We start from the raw sequence: 21,152 nt of genomic DNA, 5'->3' as shown, positions 1-21,152 counted from the left end.
ATTGCATTCAACAAGTCTGGATTTATTTTCCATTTCTGACATACTTTATTATGCCTCTGCTCAGGTTCATGGAAACAGAGCTGGATCTGAATGACATCATCCAGGAGATGCATGTCATCGCCACCATGCCTGATCTCTACCACCTCTTGGTGGAGCTCAATGCTGTCCATTCCCTGCTGGGCTTACTCAGCCACGAGAACACAGATATCCTTTCCTTCAAAGATGGCTTACTGGGCATCATTCACTGTTAAATTCAGTTAATTTACCTGCACTTGTTAAACCATTGACTAATGCTATTCTATGCATTTTACCTTGAATAAGGCTACTAATGATTCAAAACTGAACCTAGAAAAAATCTAACATATTAATACCCACTGTAAAAATCCTTAGCCTCTCCTACATATTGCCATTGCAGTGGTTGATTTGTTACAAGAGCTGACGGACATCGACACACTTCATGAAAGTGAGGAGGGCGCGGAAGTACTCATAGACTCTTTGGTGAGTCCATTTTGTTTGTATACAATCTAGTCATGGCTAGCAGCCATTTTGTGTTATTTCTCATCCCCCCCTACAACCATATTGATGCGGATGATAAACTCAATAGATTAAAAGCAGATTCAATCCCAGCTAATGTCCATTGCCTTAGTGAAAATGGTCGGTCTTAAGGCATCTGCATGCTTCCCATCCAAAACAACTTGTGCATATATTATGACAACACTTTGACGTTTGTGTTAGTTCTGGTCTTCTGCAAGTTTTTTTTCGGCTGTTCGTTCCACAGAAAAATTTTGAGGCGAGCCAAATTTCAGAGCTGAAGTCTACGCCCCTTCGTCGGTCATTGGTCAACAGTAGGGATCCTTCAATAAAGTGTTTGTTGCCATTCAACGATAGATGACTCGTTTTCATGCATATGATTTCACTCAAGAAATACTGCACCGAACATCTTAGATGTAAAATTGTGCGACTAAGATCTTTGCAAAAACTGCAAAATTAATGACCGATTTCTTGAGTTGTCTTAGATTAATTCTGACTATTTTTTTAAAATATTTTGTTTTTTTAATAATAAATTTGACCCCCTTTTTCGTGGTATCCAATTGTTAGTAATTACTATCTTGTCTCATCGCTACAACTCCCGTACAGGCTTGGGAGAGACGAAGGTCGAAAGCCATGCTTCCTCCGAAACACAACCCAACCAAGCCTCACTGCTTCTTATCACAAGCGCATCCAACCCGGAAGCCAGCCACACCAATGTGTCGTAGGAAACACCGTGCACCTGGCGACCTTGGTTAGCGTGCACTGTGCCCGGCCCGCCACAGGAGTTGCTGGTGCGCGATGAGACAAGGATATCCCTACCGGCCAAACCCTCCCTAACCCGGACGATGCTAGGCCAATCGTGCGTCGCCCCACGGACCTCCCGGTCGCGGCCGGCTGCGACAGAGCCTGGGCGCAAACCCAGAGTCTCTGGTTGCACAGCTAGCGCTGCAATGCAGTGCACTAGACCACAGCTCCATAATTCTGACTATTTTGAGGAAGTGTATACTGGCTACGGCATCTCAAGATGGACAAACGTAACTTTTGCATGGTCTTTCTAGCTAAGGTCTTTTATGGGAGTATGCGAGCACACTCGTTTGTTTCCAAATGAAGCATGCGGAAGCCTTAGCCCTCCCTTTGCACTCACTTTGACAGCAGCAAAGTTATTGGCGGTTTTCTGGAAAAGGTTGAGTACCCCATCATAATGTCGGCTGACATTTAGAAAGACCAAGGAGGCAAAGGTCAAATCACTCTGGTCTTATGACTTATAAGTTAGCAACGGAAATTAGGCCTGAGCCTTTATGGTTGTCACTCAACCACACAGTATTCCATAATGCTGTGATAAACAGCCTGTCTTCTTCTTTAACTGTAGCTGGAGGGACAGGTTGTGGCCCTTCTGGTGCAGAACATGGAGAGGCTGGATGAGCAGGTGAAGGAGGAGGCAGATGGAGTCTACAACACATTAGGTAAGACCCACTGCAGAATGATTGGACAAAATATGGGGATTATTTAAATGTTTGTAAATGCTGGCGTGGAGCAGTTTTAGCCCATAGTCTAAAAATCTGTTTGTCATATCATGTCCTAACGGTTTGTGAATCAGTGGGATGCCGTCCACTCTATTCACATAGAAGAAACACGTTCCGATTATTTCATCATTACATTTGGGCTCAGTGCTCCTAGTGTTTTGATGGCGTCTTATCAAGGCAGTTCTCCAGGCTTGAATAAGCCTTTTGTCTGCTTCGTGGTTGGGGCTCAGAGGCTCATGTCCTCCAGGATGGTGTCTGCTGTCTGCTCAGCTGGAATTAGTGATAAAGGCTTCCCTCTTCTCCAGCAGGCCTATATTGCTCCCTCTCCTTGTCCTTCTGTCGTCTCTCTGCCCCCCCTGCTCCCATCTTTACTTCTCTCTCTCTCTGGGGTTTTGCCGACCTTCTCCTGGCTGATTGAGGAATAAGGTGTCTCAGACGGCTTTATAATGCAAGTATTAGCAAAGGAATCTGAGACCTCTATACTTCTCAGCGAGGTGCTGTCATAATCTGAAAGTCTCATTCGCCTCTCTTCTCTCCCATCAGCCATCATTGAGAACATGGCAGAGTTCAGGCCTGGCCTGTGCACAGAAGCAGCTCAGCAAGGCCTCATGCAGTGGTTGCTAAAGAGAATAAAGGTGAGGATATGACTGAAAATGACACAATCCATGGTTTATTGATGCTTTAAGTAGAGGTTTTTGCAGGCTGGTTGGGTATGTCTTATTGAAAATGTCTGTTCTAGACCTGTACCTACAGTACAGCATATAGGCTTTCAGTTGCTCATGCTGTCACTGATTTTGGCATCCCCCCCCCCACCCTTTCTCTCTTTCAGGCAAAGATTCCATTCGATGCTAACAAGCTGTACTGCAGTGAAATCTTGGCTATCTTGCTTCAAAACAATGACAGTAAATTTACAGCCCTTTCTCCTCTACTTGCTGTACAAAGTGATGAAAACTGCTCTAGTCTAATGTCTTATTGTCGAATAAACATTGCCACAGAGGTGGTTGGTGTGATTACTCTGTGGACCAAAATTGTAGAGTAACATGACTGGTTAAAGTATACTTTTGTTAGTTTCTGAGTGGCTAGGTCCAGAAGGCCTTGTAGTGCTGCTGGATGACAGTCAGGCACTATGTCCAGAACAATAATGCACTGGGTCACATTGATATTCTGTCCTATCTAATTTTCTTCTCGGTCTCCCCCTCTGAGTGAGTTTAGCTGCCTCGATCGATTCACCGTCTCCCACCGTCCCGCTCTAACTATGTTTGTCAATGTTTATGTCCACAATATTTTAAGTTTCTCTCTCTCTCTCTCACACTCTCTCTACACCTACCTACCTCCAGGCACCAGGGAGCTCTTGGGGGAGCTGGATGGGATTGACGTTTTACTGCAGCAGCTCTCTGTAAGACTTGGATTTTACCAACCTGTCTGTTCACACTTTCTACACACTGCTCCTCCTTCTCTCTCTGATTCATCATTGTCTCTCTCACACACACCTTACATCATACTGTTGAAGTTTCAGCAGCTCATAAGAACGGTGTGTTCTTTACAGTAGTGATCTAGCCATACCCACTTCATCCTCACATGAACACAACCTCAGTTAGATTAGCCTTATGTGCAGGATTCTTTTGGCTATGTATTATAATATTTGATATATTCATGGTCTCCAGTATAATGCTGTCTAATGCAAATTAATAAGATTTTGAAATGTAACTTGATGCTAGACAGATCTTCTGCTTTGTAAGTCTCTCCACCTTGTTGGCGATTTCAGTGTGTCCTTAGTTCCGAGGGCAATGATATTGTACTTTTGAAAACTAGATGACTACTTTCAAATTCAGAAAGGATGTTTGTGATTTTTTTTTCTTCAACTTTCTGTTTGCTCAATGACATTCAAATCAGAGTTCCTCCCTTCTAAACTCCTCTGTGGTATTGTGCTCCATACAGTCAAAGACAAGTTAAATTTAAGAAGACCACGAGTGGGGCTTTTGTTGCTCAATCAAATATGTGCTGATTAAAAAATATATTTTATAAGCCTAATGGACATATGCTCAAACTCACACACTTTTGATTGACTTAAACAGCTGCAAATTATCACGATATCAGTGTCACCAACAAAAGCGTAAACAATAGGCCTATAGCAAATGCAGCATATGTCATTAATTTCTCACATGCAAAAGGGACATTTCGGTAGTGCTCAAAGCACTACTTCCATGAGAGCAGCATTTATTTTTCAACTCGAAACAATGAGTCCAATCCTCCATGACAACAAAATCATAAACAGAGTAGGCTAATAAATCCTTATTATAAATCCTTATTTCCAAGTCCTGTTTTTGAAGATCAATGGGTATTATATTAATTGGAATGACTGTCAGATTTCCAGACTTTGGTTTGTAATGTAAAGAGAGCATAATTGTATTATTACTATTATTGTCTGTTGTAGAAACCAATGGATTAATACATAACCAACCCATAAAGTAAAATGCAACATCCATTTATGGCCAGCTGTGTAAACCCTTAACATCTATTTATCCCACAATAGATGTTGTTCAATTGGTAATTTTAACTTTTGTCTTCTCCTAATGCCTCTTAAGGGGAAGTCACCTAAAATTAAGTAATCAGATTACATTACTCGGAAGTGTTATGTTACTGATAAGTGTTGGACAGGGACAGGTAACTAATAACTAACGGATTACATTTAGAAAGTAACCTACCCATGAACTACCCATGAACTGTGGGTGTCATTCTACTTCAGGTGTTCAAGCGCCACAACCCAGCCACGGCAGAGGAGCAGGAGATGATGGAGAACCTGTTTGATGCCCTGTGCTCCTGTCTGATGCTGGCTGCCAACCGGGACCGCTTCCTCAGGGGAGAGGGTCTGCAGCTTATGAACCTCATGCTTAGGTAAAGACCTTGATGTTGAACACCTCCACACACACAGCTCCGTTTGGAATATTTCAGGAATTGAATGTCCTAAGCTGTTGGTTGAAACAAACCATCTAAGTACCTCCTCAAAACTTGGCTTGGATCTAGGCCTTTTTTAAACCCTCCTTTCAATTCACACTGGTCACTGGTGATCTGATATCTAAATAGGGATTTACAGTGCATTCGGAAAGTATTCAGTTCTCTTCACTTTATCCACATTTTTGTTACGTTACAACCTTATTTTAAAACTGATTTAAATTAAATGTTTTTCCTCATCAATCTACACACACTACCACATAATGACAAAGCGAAAACCAGGTTTTTAGAAATTATTGCTAATGTATTAAAAATAAATGACAATAATCACATTTACACACGTATTCAGACCCTTTACTTTGTTGAAAGTAAAGCCATGAGTCTACTTGGGTATGACGCTACAAGCTTGGCACACCTTTATTTGGGGAGTTTCTCCCATACTTCTCTGCAGATGTTCACAAGCTCTGTCAGGTTGGATGGGGAGTGTTGCTGCTCAGATATTTTCAGGTCTCTCCAGAGATGTTCGACTGGGTTCAAGTCTGGGCTCTGGCTGGCCCACTCAATGACATTTAGAGACTTGCCCCGAAGCCACTCCTGCATTGTCTTGGCTGTGTGCTTAGTGTCGTTGTCCTGTTAGACTAGGGCGAAGGTTCACCTTCCAAGGTCCTGAGCTCTCTGGAGCAGATTTTCATCAAGGACCACTCTGTACTTTGCTCTGTTCATCTTTTACTCGATCCTGACTATTCTTCCTGCCACTGAAAACACCCCCACAGCATGATGTTGCCACCACCATGCTTCACCGTAGGGATGGTGCCAGGTTTCCTCCAGATGTGACACTTTGCATTCAGGCCAAAGAGTTCAATCTTGATCTGTGCCTCGACACAATCCTGTCTTGGAGCTCCACAGACAATTCCTTCAACCTCATGGCTTGGTTTTTGCTCTGACATGCACGGTCATCTGTGGGACCTTATATAGACAGGTGTGTGCCTTTCCAAATCATGTTAAATCAATTGAATCAATCAAGTTGTAAAAACATCTCAAGGATGATTAATGGAAACAGGATGTACCTGAGCTCAATTTCCAGTCTCGTAGCAAAGGGTCTGTATACTTATGTAAATAAGGTATTTATGTTTATTTTGAATACATTTGCAACAATTTCTAAACTTGTTTTCGCTTTGTCATTATAGGGTATTGTGTGTAGATTGATGAGGAAAAACATGTATTTAATCAATTTTAGAATAAGGCTGTAACACAACAAACTGTGGGATAAGTGAAGGGGTCTGAATACTTTCCGAATGCACTGTATGTACATTGACAGGGTTGAGTGTCTTTTTTCACAAAACACGTCTCTGACTCTGCTCAGCTGCCAGTCCAGTCAATCAGTCGACACGGCGCTGGAGCACCACGACATTGACCTTAAAGAGCAATAAATAGACGTTACACGCATTTATGAAACCCTCCATGCCCAAGCTCTAATCATCATGCCGACGCCTGGCAGACAGCTGGATTTACACACACATCGACATCTATACTGAACAAAAGTATAAGCGGAACATGGATTTATGGATTTCACGTGACTGGGAATACAGATGTGCATCTGTTGGTCACAGATACCTTAATAAACATGGGCCTCGTGATTTTCGCACCTTCAAAACTTGAGACACCTGTGGCATTGTGTGACAAAAATGTACATTTTACAGTGGCGTTTTATTGTCCCCAGCACAGGGTGCACCTGTGTAATGATCATGCTGTTTAATAAGCTTCTTGATATGCCACACCTCTCAGGTGGATGGATTGTCTTGGCAAAGGAGAAATGGTCACTAACAGGGAAGTAAAAAAAGAAGCTTGTTGTGCATATGGAACATTTCTGTGATCATTTATTTCAGTTCATTCAACATGGGACCAACACTTTACATGTTGCATTCATATTTTTGTTCAGTGTAATTATAGCAATGCAAACTCACTTTTATATCATCCACAGGAGAAAGATTTCCGAATGGGTTATCTAGGGAGGAACGTGTAACTCTCTTTTCACTTCCCTTGAGATTCACAGAATCATAAGTTCTGCACCTCTGCTTTAATACTTTTCTCTATTTTTGTAGAGGTTAGGCTTTATCAAGGGGTTTGCAATATGAGCTTAGGAACACGGTTGAAGGCATCTTTATAATTGCCTCTGCATTCTTAAAACCCTTTTAACTTTGTCAAAAAAAATTACTACCTCCATAAGCTGCAGAAACGTTGTGTTATGAGGAGTTATCTTTAAAGGACTGCCAATAGATTTAGATAACGTAGAGGGACTCCATGTTGCTAGGTCACTAAGTCTGTGTGCCTGGCAAAAGTCCATCATGAACATGCTGTGAGCTAGCTGTTGTGCCAGAGATAGTTGAGCCCTTCTGAAATGTTTATTTTTTTTTGTACACTTCCCAGGGAAAAGAAAATGTCTCGGACCAGCGCTCTGAAGGTCTTAGACCACGGCATGATTGGCCCAGAGGGTTCTGATGACTGCCACAAGTTTGTGGACATCCTGGGCCTGAGGACCATCTTCCCCCTGTTCATGAAGACCCCTAAAAAGATGAGGAAAGCTGGGACCGTAGACAAAGAACATGAAGGTTTACTAATTTCTCTATAAACTCAATTTCCATTGGAAACAAGAAATTATTGTTTGTCTGAAGTTACATTACAGTAGATATTTCCTCAGCAAAATCTGCAAAAGCTTACAACTGTCTCACTGAGTACCCAAAACACAATTTGCCATGGCAGGAGATCGAATCAGGTTTGTTTCATGGCTTTTTAGTCTGTCGATTTGTTATCAATATATTTTCTTCTCAGAAACCACACTTGCGTTGTGAAATAAGAAAATGCTTATCAGTGCTCATCAGCCACCCTCCCCTCCCCCTTTTTGAGGTGGTCAACCAACAGGAAAACATCTCTCTCTAATTATATTTCATACGTCCTGACAGCCCACCCAAGGTGAACAAATTGGCTTCCTTTGTCTGTCTCCTTCATCTGGGGGACAGAATGAATTAACCTGAGACCTGCAGAATAGCCTGAGATAACAGGGCCTGCTAAAGCTTATCCCCCTGGTGCTCCCACTGATGAACCTCCCACTAGTCACAGCCAAGCCAGCCAGCCATGAAGTATGGTTACACTGCTGTGTCCCGCTTTTAATGCTTAGAGTAATTGTATGCTGAGGCAGGAGGACATCTAGGTTATAGAACAGTGGACTACCGCTAGTAACGTACCCGTGGACTATAATAATCCTTTTCATATGCATAGCATAATTTATTGACTAAGATGTGTCCTTACAACATTTGTGTTTTTATATATTATTTTGAGTGACAACCAATTATATGGTAGTGTAAGCACTATTTAGCACTTTTGCAACATTTTGAGTCGTGGCTCTTTCATAATATAGCAGTGACATTTTAGAATGCGTATTAAATTGCTATTGTTTTGAGGGCATATGATTTCCACATGACCATAGGATTTGTCATATAGCATGTGACAGTAATTAGACCTAGAGTGGATCCTCCTTTGCTGTAATTGAAAAACGGATGCGAAATTTGGTTCTGAAGAATAACACAATGCAGTCATAGATTAATTAATTATCAGCGGCTACACATGAGTGTAAGTAATTAAGAGGCAAAGCGCTCTCCAAACCCCTCTCTCTATCATATACAGAGAGATTGATCCCCATGAAATCGCCTCTGAAAATATACTGCGGCCCAATGGCTGCGAATTGTCAGACATTTTTATACAAAAGATAATCAAGAGAAGATGTTATAAGAAAATATTGCAGATAGCCGATAGCCTGCCTTTTTAGATCTGTATTCATTTCCATGTCCTAATGTTGTGCACAGATTGAATGAGATTCTAGATGTACAGACAGTGGCAGACTATATTTAGCAAGCTAATGATGCACACTGTGTGGTAGAACAGAAGTAAACAGCTCATTTACATCCAGCAGCACAATAGTTTTGACCACAGCCCTTTTATAGTCTGTTTTGTTTTCCTTTGATGTTGAGTTAATGCCTTTGGAGTGTTTCTTTAATGTCTCTAGGATTCCCGTTTCCACGTCATACTGAAATGACAGAAGAGGAGCTGTAGTAGATGTGTTTCTAGGAGATCACTTTGTTTGGTGATCGGTCTAGTTAACAATTATTGTGATCAGTGCACAATATCACACTGGTTTTAATCTACCAGTAGTCTCAATCCTTTGAACTCAAGCTGGATGAATAGTTGCTGTATTACAGCCCTGTTCAGTCTCCTGTGTTGTCAATGAGGGATTATGATAATGGGGAACTCATGCATACCTGCATACAAATCTCTTTTGAATTGGTTTGAAACTTGGTCAATCCATTTCAATGTTGCTGATACCCAGCAGTGATAGGAGCCATAGTGTAGGCATCACATGGTTGTCGACAATCAAAATACCTTATGAAGTACAGCCCAGCCATGTCAGTGAATTCTTCCCCTGGACTATTCTAGTCAGGTATAGTGGGATCCTCAGACCGTATAGATGGGAGCCTGTACTTTGCAGAGGTGCCTGTGGTCTACTCTTAAGGGTTGATTGCTTTCCTCAGGGCACGGCTGGTTCTGGTTCAATCTCTCCCCAGCGGCGAGCTGTCAGGACCTGTCACCCTTAACCTCTACTGCTCCTCTGAGCTCAATTGCAGCGTGGCCCTCTTTGCTATTTGCATGTTAACTTAAAGCTGAGATCTGCATTAGGTGAAAAATCGCCGCTGGCTGCCCCAGGCACATTTGTTATTGTTTTTATGAAACGACAGAGAGGAGCTCCAGCATTAAGGTAACAAAAATGAAAATGTAGTACATACTCTACTGTTAAATCGCGAGTGCAATGATGTCCGACACCCTTGTTGTAATATCAAAAACAGACGTGTCATTATCACCGCTACGGATTCTAACTTTAATGGCTGCTCCAGGTTGACGTGTAGCAGTTTTTCTTTGTAGATTATATTTTCAATAGGTGTTGATCATGGTAATACAGCAGTAACATGGACCATTTCTTTGTCAAATTGCGTCACCTTGTTCTGGTTCTCTTGGACTGGAACAGAAAGTCTCTGGTACTTGGAGCTCCTCACCCATGAATCTGATCACCATTCTAGACTGAGACTGTTCACAGCCGACGCTATGCTAGCTCTCCCAGAGATTGGTATTATTTCCTCATTCATGTTTTTCACTTGTCCACCACTCTGCTACAGGGGCTGTGATATGGAAAGCATTGTGTTCTCTCCTGCTGCTGATTTATGGAAGATGGGGCACTATGGATTGGCATGGTGGTAGTGGGGTGGCGGTGTAGTGTTTTTTTAAAGTTGATGATGAGTTGTGCGTTTCCTCTCATTCACCAAGGAGGAGAGGAGGCAGTTAGAGCTGGTCAAGCACACTGCTGCATTCAGCAACTCTCTGACACGTAACCCAAACCGGCTGCGTGCGTGCGCCATCGTGCATATATTTATTTTGCCCCCCCACAACAAACGCGATCACGACATGCATGTTAATAAAATATCAAAACAAACTCTGAACCAATTACATAGTTTGGGAACAGGTCCAAAAGCATTAAACATAGTTAGTTTACACTTGCCAGCTAATTTGTCCTATTTAGCTAGCTTGCTGTTGCGAGCTAATTTGTCCTGGGATATAAACATTGAGTTGTTATTTTACCTGAAGTGCACAAGGTCCTCTACTCCGACAAATAATCCACACATAAACGGTCAACCGAGTCATTTCTAGTCGTCTCTCCTCCTTCCAGGCTTTTTTATAGTTTAACTTATATGGTGATTGGCATCTAAACTTTCATAGTATTACTTATATTTTAGCCTGTGGCAACGCAGACGCTTGTTGACGCATGCGAGCGAGCAGCGTGGGTGCAATAATTGAGTAACAGATTTCTAAATTTATGTTGCAACTCTCGCACACGCGACGCGAGCGATGGGAGTGAGCGGTGTGGTGAGCCTATGAGAAACCAGCAGCAGAAGCAACCATGCTGCTCCTCTATCAATTGGGAGACCTGAGACCAACATTGCAGTCTATAGTATGCTATGTCTTGTTGTGATGTGCCTTTTGATAAGGCTAATAGATGTTGAATTCAAACGGGAGGATCTGCATAATTTTTCTAGGTCATGTCTAATGAACAGTTGGCCTTAATACCTGTATTGAGCGAATGGGGTTAAACCGTTATTATGTGTAATTCTGGAACACAGCGTGCCTGTATTTGATATATCATTGTGTTTTAGTTTAGTTGCATGAGTCCATTAACTAGTGCTAGGCGATTAACTGACATTTGGGGTGCGTGCTCAGTCCTTTCCTGTACTCCCTGTTCACCCACGACTGCATGGCCAGGCACGACTCCAAGACCATCATTTAAGTTTGCAGATCACACAACAGTGGTAGACCTGATCAACGACGAGACAGCCTATAGGGAGGTGGTCAGAGACCTGGCCGGGTGGTGCCAGAATAACAACCTATCCCTCAAAGTAACCAAGACTAAGGAGATGATTGTGGACTACAGGAAAAGGAGGACCGAGCACGCCCCCATTCTCATCGACGGGGCTATAGTGGAGCAGGTTGAGAGCTTCAAGTCCCTTGGTGTCCACATCAACAACAAACTAGAATGGTCCAAACACACCAAGACAGTTGTGAAGAGGGCACGACAAAACCTATTCCCCCTCAGGAAACTAAAAAGATTTGGCATGGGTCCTGAGATCCTCAAAAGGTTCTACAGCTGCAACCTCGAGAGCATCCTGACTGGTTGCATCACTGCTTGGTACTTGCAATTGCTCAGCCTCTGACCACAAGGCACTGCAGAGGGTAGTGCGTACGGCCCAGAACATTACTGGGGCTAAGCTGCCTGCCATCCAGTACCTCCACACCAGGCGGTGTCAGAGGAAGGCCCTAAAAATGATCAAAGACCCCAGTCATAGACTGTTCTCTCTACTACCGCATGGCAAGCGGTACCGGAGTGCCAAGTCTAGGACAAAAAGGCTTCTCAACAGTTTTTACCCCCAAGCCATAAGACTCCTGAACAGGTAATCAAATGGCTACCCGGACTATTTGGATTGTGCCCCCCCCCTTTTTTTTACGCTGCTGCTACTCTCTGTTCAACATATATGCATAGTCACTTTAACCATATCTACATGTACATACTACCTCAATCAGCCTGACTAACCGGTGTCTGTATGTACTACTTTTATAGCCTCGCTACTGTATATAGCCTTTTTACTGTTTTATTTCTTTACTTACCTATTGTTCACTTAATACCTTTTTTGCACTATTGGTTAGAGCCTGTAAGTAAGCATTTCACTGTAAGGTCTACACCTGTTGTATTCGGCGCACGTGACAAAGAAACTTTGATTTGATTTAGATTTTTTTGGGGGGGGAGTTACATCTCTTACACTGAGATGCAGTACCTTAGACAACTGCGCCACTCGGGAGGCCAATAATAAATACAAAAATCCCCATCAAAATCTGTCAGTTTAACATGGGCAGATGCGGTGGATTGAGATCTCTGTCATCCTTCCACATCTACGGTGGAAAGTGGCCAAGCTACAGCGGTGTTTGTTGACCATGAGACATCCTGAAATTGTTTTTCTCATGAAAATGTCTGTTCCATCCGAACAATTTGGAGTACAAACTAATATGACCACTCTGGAAAGATGAGACTCACGAATACGATGGTGTTCTCCATTGACTCGTCTGATGTGCCAACTTCTGTAGCGTCCGAACCATCATGGGACTCATCTGAAGGTAACTGATAGCGGTAAAAAAAAAAAAAATTGTGACCACCCCCCAATTTGTTCACTGAAATTACATTGGTCTGCCGGATGTTTTATAGAATCGTGATACGGAGAGAGTTGGATAAATCATTAACAATACTGTTAATCAACCATACTGTATTTAAAAAATTAAGCACGTTCACCCATTCCTTTTATTTCGACACTAGTTATGTTATCTTACGGACCATATCATTTTTTCAAATAATGAAGACCCTCGAACAACCCCTCAGTTGCACCAACCACGTGGAACCATCCAAGTGTGGGTACAGAAAGTGGCCTGACGGGTGGCAAGGTTTTGCTTTGTGCAATTTAGTGTAACAGGAACCCTTCAAAACCAAACAAACCAATAGGATTACATGCCGTAGGTAGGCCTAAAACCTGCAGTAGGTTATTTATCAGCAGATATTCATAATCTAAGTTACATACATTTAATGGAGCTGTTATTACTGCTAGGTGTTCAAGCTGAAGCCTTCTATCACTTGGGGTGTAATGATCAGGCTGTGGAATACCACACTGCAACCATGGCCCTGTGGCTAATGGCTTTTCTCATTGAGGGGCTCTGGAGTGTGCCGTAGTGAAGACACTCATTCACAGACCTCATCCTCCTATCCTGATAACAGAGAGGAGCAGATCTGGCCTAGGTTAAAGGCCAGGGCTGCATCTGAAATTGAAACCTATACCTGATATAGTGCACTACTTATGACCAGGGCCCATGGCTTTTGTTAAAAGTATTGAACTATATAAGGAATAGGGTGGCATTTAAGACACAACCCAAGTGGTACTGTAACACACTCAGACTTTGAGTTGAACTGCCACCGACTGCAGACTAGTACTTCTTCCACAGCCTTCTGCAGCTCAGCCCAGGGAGTCTTTGCAGTGGTCCCAGTCCTTCACCAGAGGCACTTCTTATACTAGCTCTAATGATGTCCTAATTTACCCACCCAGCCATCACACTCCCACTGTGCCCATGTGACACTGGTCCTCTGGAGATGGGGAGAGCTGAGACAGCACTTCCTTTCTGTGGTGCTGTTTGATCTACATGCTGCCTCTGTTTGTTTACTTCCTGAATTTGATGTCCCTATTATTGTACAGTATTTAGTGGGGAAATAGGCCTATCACTGTGACTGCCAAAATATGAGTTTATAATAAGAGGGTGGGTGATATTTTTCCATTGAAATGTATATCTTTGGTCTTGTATACTTGCCTTGCTTAGTTGTTTGGCTGTTCATTTTCATTTAAAAAAAGCTCCTAAAGCTTGAGAAGTGACAGCAACTCCCATGCCATCAGTAGTCTAACGACACCCCCTCACTGGATGACAAGGGTATGTCTTAATCAGCATCGATCTTGTGCACCTGTTTGTGTAGAGTGCCCAGTAGCGATCAATAACATCCCACGGTGGTGTCAAGGTGCTGACAACAATTACCACTCGGCTTATGTTGACAAACTAATGTCCCCGGAAGTTGTATTCCCCTCATTCTGTGTAGACAGTCCAATTGTTGACATTAGCTTAAGATGGTAAAACCGATCATAATAAACACAAACAGTTCATTATAAAGCTAGTGAATAGAGTTGTGGGCTTGCTTTGTATGGCATTTATCTCTCTTGCAAAATGTGTTGATAAGTGGCACATGGGAGAGCAGTATTGAGCACCTTCCTGAAGATGAGTCTTAAACCAAAATAGAATCAAGTCTTGTGCTTGTTGCTTAGCAACTTCCAAGATAAAATTGAACTTAGAAATTGACCTCTTATTAATTGTCAAATTACAGTTTCATATCAGCATGTAACTGTTATTTTTCCGTCTTTTGTTTTAGTATTTTGTGTGTGGCCTATTCATAAGCATCATTTTTGTCAGATTTAGGTCTAAATGTCAGATGCAGGTGTAAGCTGGAACAAAAGTGGTGTGTCACTGGGGAAGAGTAAATGTTCTGTGAAGTGTGTTTTGGTTATTAGGTTAACAATGGCACTCGTAGGACCAATTGCCTTTTGTTACTAATTTTGTCAATTAACCAGAGATTTTGGAGCACAGGCTCATTAAATGGCCACACACCCTATACAAAAGGGCTTTTTATCACCACCAGAAAATTATATTCAATGACAAGCATAACGGTTGTGGAACATTACAGCAAGCCTTTAATGAAAATTGATTTTAAAATTTCATTACTTTGTATTTTTTTCCTGCTAAGATTTTCCATGCTTCTCTCTGCATAGTAATAGCAAATTATCATCAGTCCTAATCATTATGTGTTTCCATTCCTGCCACTGTAACCTGATCTTGGAATATAATCCGTTTTACAATCGTCTCTTGCTCCTATGAATTCTGAAAATGCATATTATTTTTACGTACAATATAATATTAGCACTGTGGGTTCAATAACACTAGGCTACTTCTAACACCTCATGAAGATGAAGCTGAGCTACCTTGGTGAAGCCACAGTGGAACTGATATTGTTATTTTCCCTTTGCAGAACACGTGTGTTCCATCATTGCTTCCTGCCTGCGGAACTTGAAAGCCCAGCAGAGGACGAGGCTCCTCAGCAAGTTCACAGAGAATGACTGTGAGAAGGTGAGATCTTCACAGATCCACCACTGTACAGATAAAAAATAACCAATATTTCTGAAAGTTCATAAGGAATAATGTGCCCCATTGTTCGGGTTTTGCATGTTAAGTTCTCGAGACAACAGTCTACCTGAGTAGTTCTACAGACACGGTCATAGATATACTACATGCCTGCCTCTGACTGTCTGAATTCTATTTTCCCCCTACCTGGGGATTTTGTATGCATAGTTCCTTGTATTGGTGTCTGATGTCTTCTCCCTCTGTCCTACAGGTTGATAGACTGATGGAGCTGCATTTTAAGTACCTAGAAGCTGTTCAGCTGGCTGACAAGAGGATTGAAGGAGAGAAACATGTAAGGGTCCTACCCCTACCCCCCTCTGCTACCAACAGCCTGCATTCTAACCTCGGCTGACAATAATTCTGAAACAAGGGCAGATAAGTGTCCAGATAAGAAGAGTCATTTTAGATAGACTTGTAATTGTCACAACTTCAGGACTAGGGGCTAGCTTGGAGAGAGGCTGGAATCCTTGATTTAAATCCAATGCCCAAATATAATGTTATTATCTACGTTTAACTCCCCAGCTTCTGCTGCATGGACCCACTCAGAATATGTTGCTGTGTGAGGGTTATGTCTGCTTGCTTTTTGTGGCTGGAATCCCCCTTCATTGTTACAGGCAGAGATGCCCAATGTGATCCGATCAGCCACAGATAAGCAAGGCAGTGTTTGAGTCTGATACCCTGTGATCCCAGAGAATGTGTGAGGCCCAGACTGTGCTGTGCTCCCTCAGCCAGATGGAAAGAGCCAGATAAGAGAATTTTCTTCTCCAGCAGGAGAGAGAGAACAGGAGAAGGTAGTTTTAAGAGGGAGATGGCTTTAAGATTCATATCTGATGAGAAATTATTTTATTTGACCCCCCCATTGATTTGACATTGTAAATTAAAGGGTGACAGCTTGACACGGCTTGACATTCCCCATTACTTTTGAGTGCAAGTATGACCAAGTGACACCCAAAGAACACATTTTCTGTCTTCACTATCTTGATGCACATGGATAGCCCTAGTACATTGTTCAAAATGAGAATATATTTAGTTTCATTACAGATTGAAGAAACGTAGGTAACTAATACTTTATGTATGTTATTTCAGTCCTTCTCTCATGTCTATCTATAAAGATGCCATTTCCTGCTGTGTCTTGTGCCCCTTCCACTTCCTTTGTACAACTGGCTGCCGTCAGCGGTTCTGTTTTTATTAGTCCACTCTCGTTCAGGTGTTATTTTTTAGGGTAAGCAAAATGTTTTCCTTTTCTACTCCGCAGGAGTATACTTCTCATCATCAGAGGAGTCCTCCGGACCTGAATTTAATAAGCTGCTTATTTCCCCTCCCTCATCCCTCTTTCTTGGTGATAATAATGATGCTCTTGGAAATTGAGTAAAGTAAAACATGTCTGAGACTGACCACAATATGGCAAGATTCCTCAGTGCAGTACTGAGAACCTGGACATATCAGTTGTTTGCATTTGATTAAACTCATCTCATCTTCTATTTAAAGGTTGTGTTAAGGCACTAGTCCCCACGTCTGCCCCCCCAACTCCTCACCCACTCTCTCTCATTTCTGCTTTCGAGGCAGGCCGAGGCAGAGAGATCACGGTGCTAAGTTGCTGTGAAATTGATTAGCGCCGACAAGTAATTACAGCTGTAGCCCCTGTCAGGTTAGTCAGGTCTCTGCTGACTGCAGGCAGGGAATGAGGAATAGTCTAACTACCTGCAGCTCCTCTAGTAGCCACACTATCCTAGTGGTCATGCTATAGACATACAGGGCTGCACATTCTACATGCAAACAGCATTCATACAGTAACTTGCGAAAGTGTTCACCCCCTCGGCAATTTTCCTATGTTGTTGCCTTACAGGCTGGTAGTAAAATAGATTGTTTTGTTGGTTTGTATCGTTTGATTTACACAACACACTTTGAAGAAATAAGACAAAAAAACAGAACTTGAGTGTGCATAACTATTCACCCCCCCCCAAAGTCAGTACTTTGTAAAGCCACCTTTTGCAGCAATTATAGCTGCAAGTCTCTTGGAGTATGTCTCTATAAGCTTGGCACATCTAGCCACTGAGATTTTTGCCCATTCTACAAGGCAAAACTGCTCCAGCTCCTTGAAGTTGGATGGGTTCAGCTTCGGTACAGCAATCTTTAAGTCATACCACAGATTCTCAATTGGATTGAAGTCTGGGCTTTGACTAGGTCATTTAAAAAAATGTAAATATTTAAACCACTTGGTTTTGCTTTAGCAGTATGCTTAGGGTCATTGTCCTGCTGGAAGGTGAACCTCCGTCCCAGTCTCAAATCTCTGGCAGACTGAAACCAACAATTTCCCAGTATTTAGCGGCATCCTTCAATTCTGACCAGTTTCCCAGTCCCTGCCGATACAGCATGATGCTGCCACCACGCTTCACTGTAGGGATGTTCTCGGGGTGATGAGAAGTGTTGGGTTTGCGCCAGACAGCGTTTTCCTTGATGGCCAAAAAGCTCAATTTTAGTCTCATCTGACCAGAGTACCTTCTTCCATATCTTTGGTGAGTCACCCACATGACTTTTGGCGAACACCAAATGTGTTTGCTTATTATTTTCTTTAAGCAATGGCTTTTATCTGGCCACTCTTCTGTATAGCCCAGCTCTGTGGAGTTTACTGCTTAAGTGGTCCTATGGACAGATACTCCAATCTCCGCTGTGGAGCTTCTTCAGGGTTATCTTTGGTCTCTTTGTTGCCTTTCTGATTAATGCCCTCCTTGCCTGGTCTGTGAGTTTTGGTGGGCAGCCCTCTTGGCGGGTTTGTTGTGGTGCCATATTCTTTCCATTTTTTAATAATGGGTGTAATGGTGCTCTGTGGGATGTTCAAATTTTCAGATATTTTTTTATAACCCAACCCTGATCTGTACTTCTCCACAACTTTGTCCCAGATTTGTTTGGAGAGCTCCTTGGTCTTCATGGTGCCCCTTGCTTAGTGGTATTGCGGGCACTGGGGCCTTTCAGAACAGCTGTATATATACTGAGATCATGTGACTCTTAGATTGGACACAGGTGGACTTTATTTAACAAATTATGTGACATCTGAAGGTAATTGGTTGCACCAGATTAGTTATTGTTTTCATTTCACTTCATCAAATTTTGTGTCTGTCCATTACATGAAATCCAAATAAAAATCTATTTAAATTACAGGTTGTAATGCAACAAAATAGGAAAAATAGGATGCATCAATGCTGAAAAGGATTTCAAAGGAGAAAGTATTTCAAAGTGTCCAGAAATTAGCCTTTCTCTTGCCTTTCCCAACCTTGTCTATAGTCTAGCATGCACTATATATACAAAAGTATGTGGACACCCCTTCAAATTAGTGGATTCCGCTATTTCAGCCACAGCCGTTGCTGACAGGTTTATAATATTGAGTACACGGCCATGCAATCTCCTTAGACAAACATTGGCAGTAGAATAGCCCGAACTGAAGAGCTCAGTGACTTTCAACCTGGCACCGTCATAGTATGCCACCTTCCCAACAAGTCAGTTCGTCAAGTTTCTGCCCTGCTAGAGCTGCCCCGGTCAACTGTAAGTGCTGTTATTGTGAAGTGGAAACGTCTAGGCGCAACAACGGTTCAGCCGCAAAGTGGTAGGCCACATATGGTCACAGAATGGTACCATCAAGTGCTGAAGCGTGTAGTTTGTAAAAATCGTCTGTCCTCGGTTGCAACACTCACTACTGAGTTCCAAACGGCCTCTGGAAGCAACGTCTGCACAAGAACTGTTCGTCGGGAGTTTCATGAAATGCGTTTCCATGGCCGAGCAGCTGCACTCAAGCCTAAGATTACCATGCGCAATTTCAAGCGTCGGCTGGAGTGGTGTAAAGCTTGCCGGACTCTGGAGCAGTGGAAAAGCGTTCTCTGGAGTGATGAATTGCGCTTCTCCATCTGTCAGTCCGACGGACAAATCTGGGTTTGGCAGATGCCATGAGAACGCTACCTGCCCGACTGCATAGTGCCAACTGTAAAGTTTGGTGGAGGAGGAATAATGGTCTGGGGCTATTTTTCATGGTTTCGTGCGAGGTTTCTGAGTTCCAGTGAAGGGAAATCTTATCGCTACAGCATACAGCAACATTAGGGTTGACTCCGGCAAAAAAACAAAACAAAAAAAAAAAATGTCTGTTCTTTCGACCAATCGATTGGTCCCCCCAAAAAATACAATTTTTTTCCATATATAGACAAAACCTGTTTTTAATTTTTTTATAAAATCAACTATATGCATTGAGCATGTCTGATGCTTTAAGCTTACGGTTTGATGAAATTAGACAAATGCCTCGAGGGCGCCAGAGTTACCGATAACAAGAAGAAAAAAAACTGAACCTGACCCAACTGTTCTCCTCCCACTCCTGCTGGCTTTCACAGGTTCTGCCATGACTCTCTTGAAGTAGCCGGTAATTGGCTAAAGGAGTCGGCGGAGACCTTTCTCATGTGGAATGCCAATTTATCTTACCATTTCTACCAATCTGCATGCCTTTTATGGTTTTCACATGCACATTTTTGTGAAAGTTTCAATTAATGTTTTCATGTCTGAACCATTGTCATGTGGTTAATCAAAATTCTACCCAAATCTAATTGAAAATAATACAAACATAAAAAGTAACTTATTTTGCCTTTGCCAACTATGTAAAAATGGCCTACACAAAGCCAACAAATAAAAACATTGCAGTTAGAAAATATCCTGATTTTAAAAATTGAATGTCCTGTAAATCACATTGGCTACACATGGCCTGTCTGCAATGAACTTGACACATTGTATCAACTATTAATAACTTATGTGGGTCCAGCCCAATGCTTGTGCTAGCGAACTTGCAACGTTGTATATTCTGGGCCCTCAGTTTCCCATGCCAGTGAGCTCGGGACAGACACAGCTGTAGGCTTTGCACAAGGGATAAGAAGCCGTGCTTGACTTGGGCAGGAGCTCACTGGAGCACTGGAGTCCTAGCACCTCAAATGTTCTACTGCTTGAACTCATTAAGAAACCAGAAATAGTATCAGATCCCCAAATGGGCACATTTATATGCCTACATTCCCTTACTCAACATTGACAGAAGTTCTCCAAATAAAATACAATGACTAAGTTGACACAACTCATAAATCGAATGAAATAAAACTAAACTTGTTTCTCACAAATGTAGCATAGGTTGTGCACTCTGCAAACAACGTGTCCAGTCCGACAATGATAACGGGAAGACTGGAATAATAATATTGAATGCATTAACAGAAATTACCGTAACCAAAGTAACAAACATTGTAGATGAATTTCTTATTTATAACAGTATATGTACTACTGGTGATATAGGTCATGGGAAATTGATATACGCCAACAAAAACGCAAACAATTTATACAATGAATGTGCACAAATTGGCGGGAGTGTGCGCGTTCAGCAGAGAGAAGTGCATTGTGCGTCTGGGCACATGGTCAATCCATGGCCATGCATCATTTACGGTGATACGGCCTCAGCAGAATTCAGGGCATTCATGCTTCACAGAGCAGTGCAGATCTGTTGTCAAGGAAGTGAGTTTGTTATTTCTACAGGATGTTCCGCCCCCGCCTACCGTCAACCAATCATGTAAATGTGGAGCTGTACAGAGCCCTTCGCATTGTTAAACATTTGGTTCCAGTCGTTAGAACGAGCCTGTTCTCCTCAGTTAAAGTGCCACCGACCTCCTGTGCTATCTATTTGTTACTGCTTGACTGAAATAATCTCGGTCGAACAACAGCCTA

At 42.4% G+C, this 21,152-nt stretch overlaps 1 protein-coding gene across 2 annotated transcripts in view; it reads left to right on the top strand.

The window, feature by feature from the left end:
- LOC109869476 (beta-catenin-like protein 1) overlaps positions 1-21,152 on the top strand; it is a 47,203-nt gene that overhangs the window by 19,140 nt on the left and 6,911 nt on the right. For both annotated transcript variants that reach the window (XM_020459656.2, XM_020459655.2), the window contains exons 4-13: positions 65-204; positions 401-498; positions 1,901-1,994; positions 2,598-2,689; positions 2,884-2,956; positions 3,392-3,450; positions 4,801-4,949; positions 7,434-7,615; positions 15,265-15,362; positions 15,628-15,708. In XM_020459656.2, coding sequence (XP_020315245.1) covers positions 65-204; positions 401-498; positions 1,901-1,994; positions 2,598-2,689; positions 2,884-2,956; positions 3,392-3,450; positions 4,801-4,949; positions 7,434-7,615; positions 15,265-15,362; positions 15,628-15,708 — 1,066 coding nt within the window. The remainder of the gene's footprint in view (positions 1-64; positions 205-400; positions 499-1,900; positions 1,995-2,597; positions 2,690-2,883; positions 2,957-3,391; positions 3,451-4,800; positions 4,950-7,433; positions 7,616-15,264; positions 15,363-15,627; positions 15,709-21,152) is intronic.

This window comes from Oncorhynchus kisutch, linkage group LG24 (genome assembly GCF_002021735.2).
Source record: "Oncorhynchus kisutch isolate 150728-3 linkage group LG24, Okis_V2, whole genome shotgun sequence".
Taxonomy (NCBI): Eukaryota; Metazoa; Chordata; class Actinopteri; order Salmoniformes; family Salmonidae; genus Oncorhynchus; species Oncorhynchus kisutch.
Note: the sequence above shows the minus strand (reverse complement) of the source record. Positions and strands in the feature narration are given on the sequence as shown.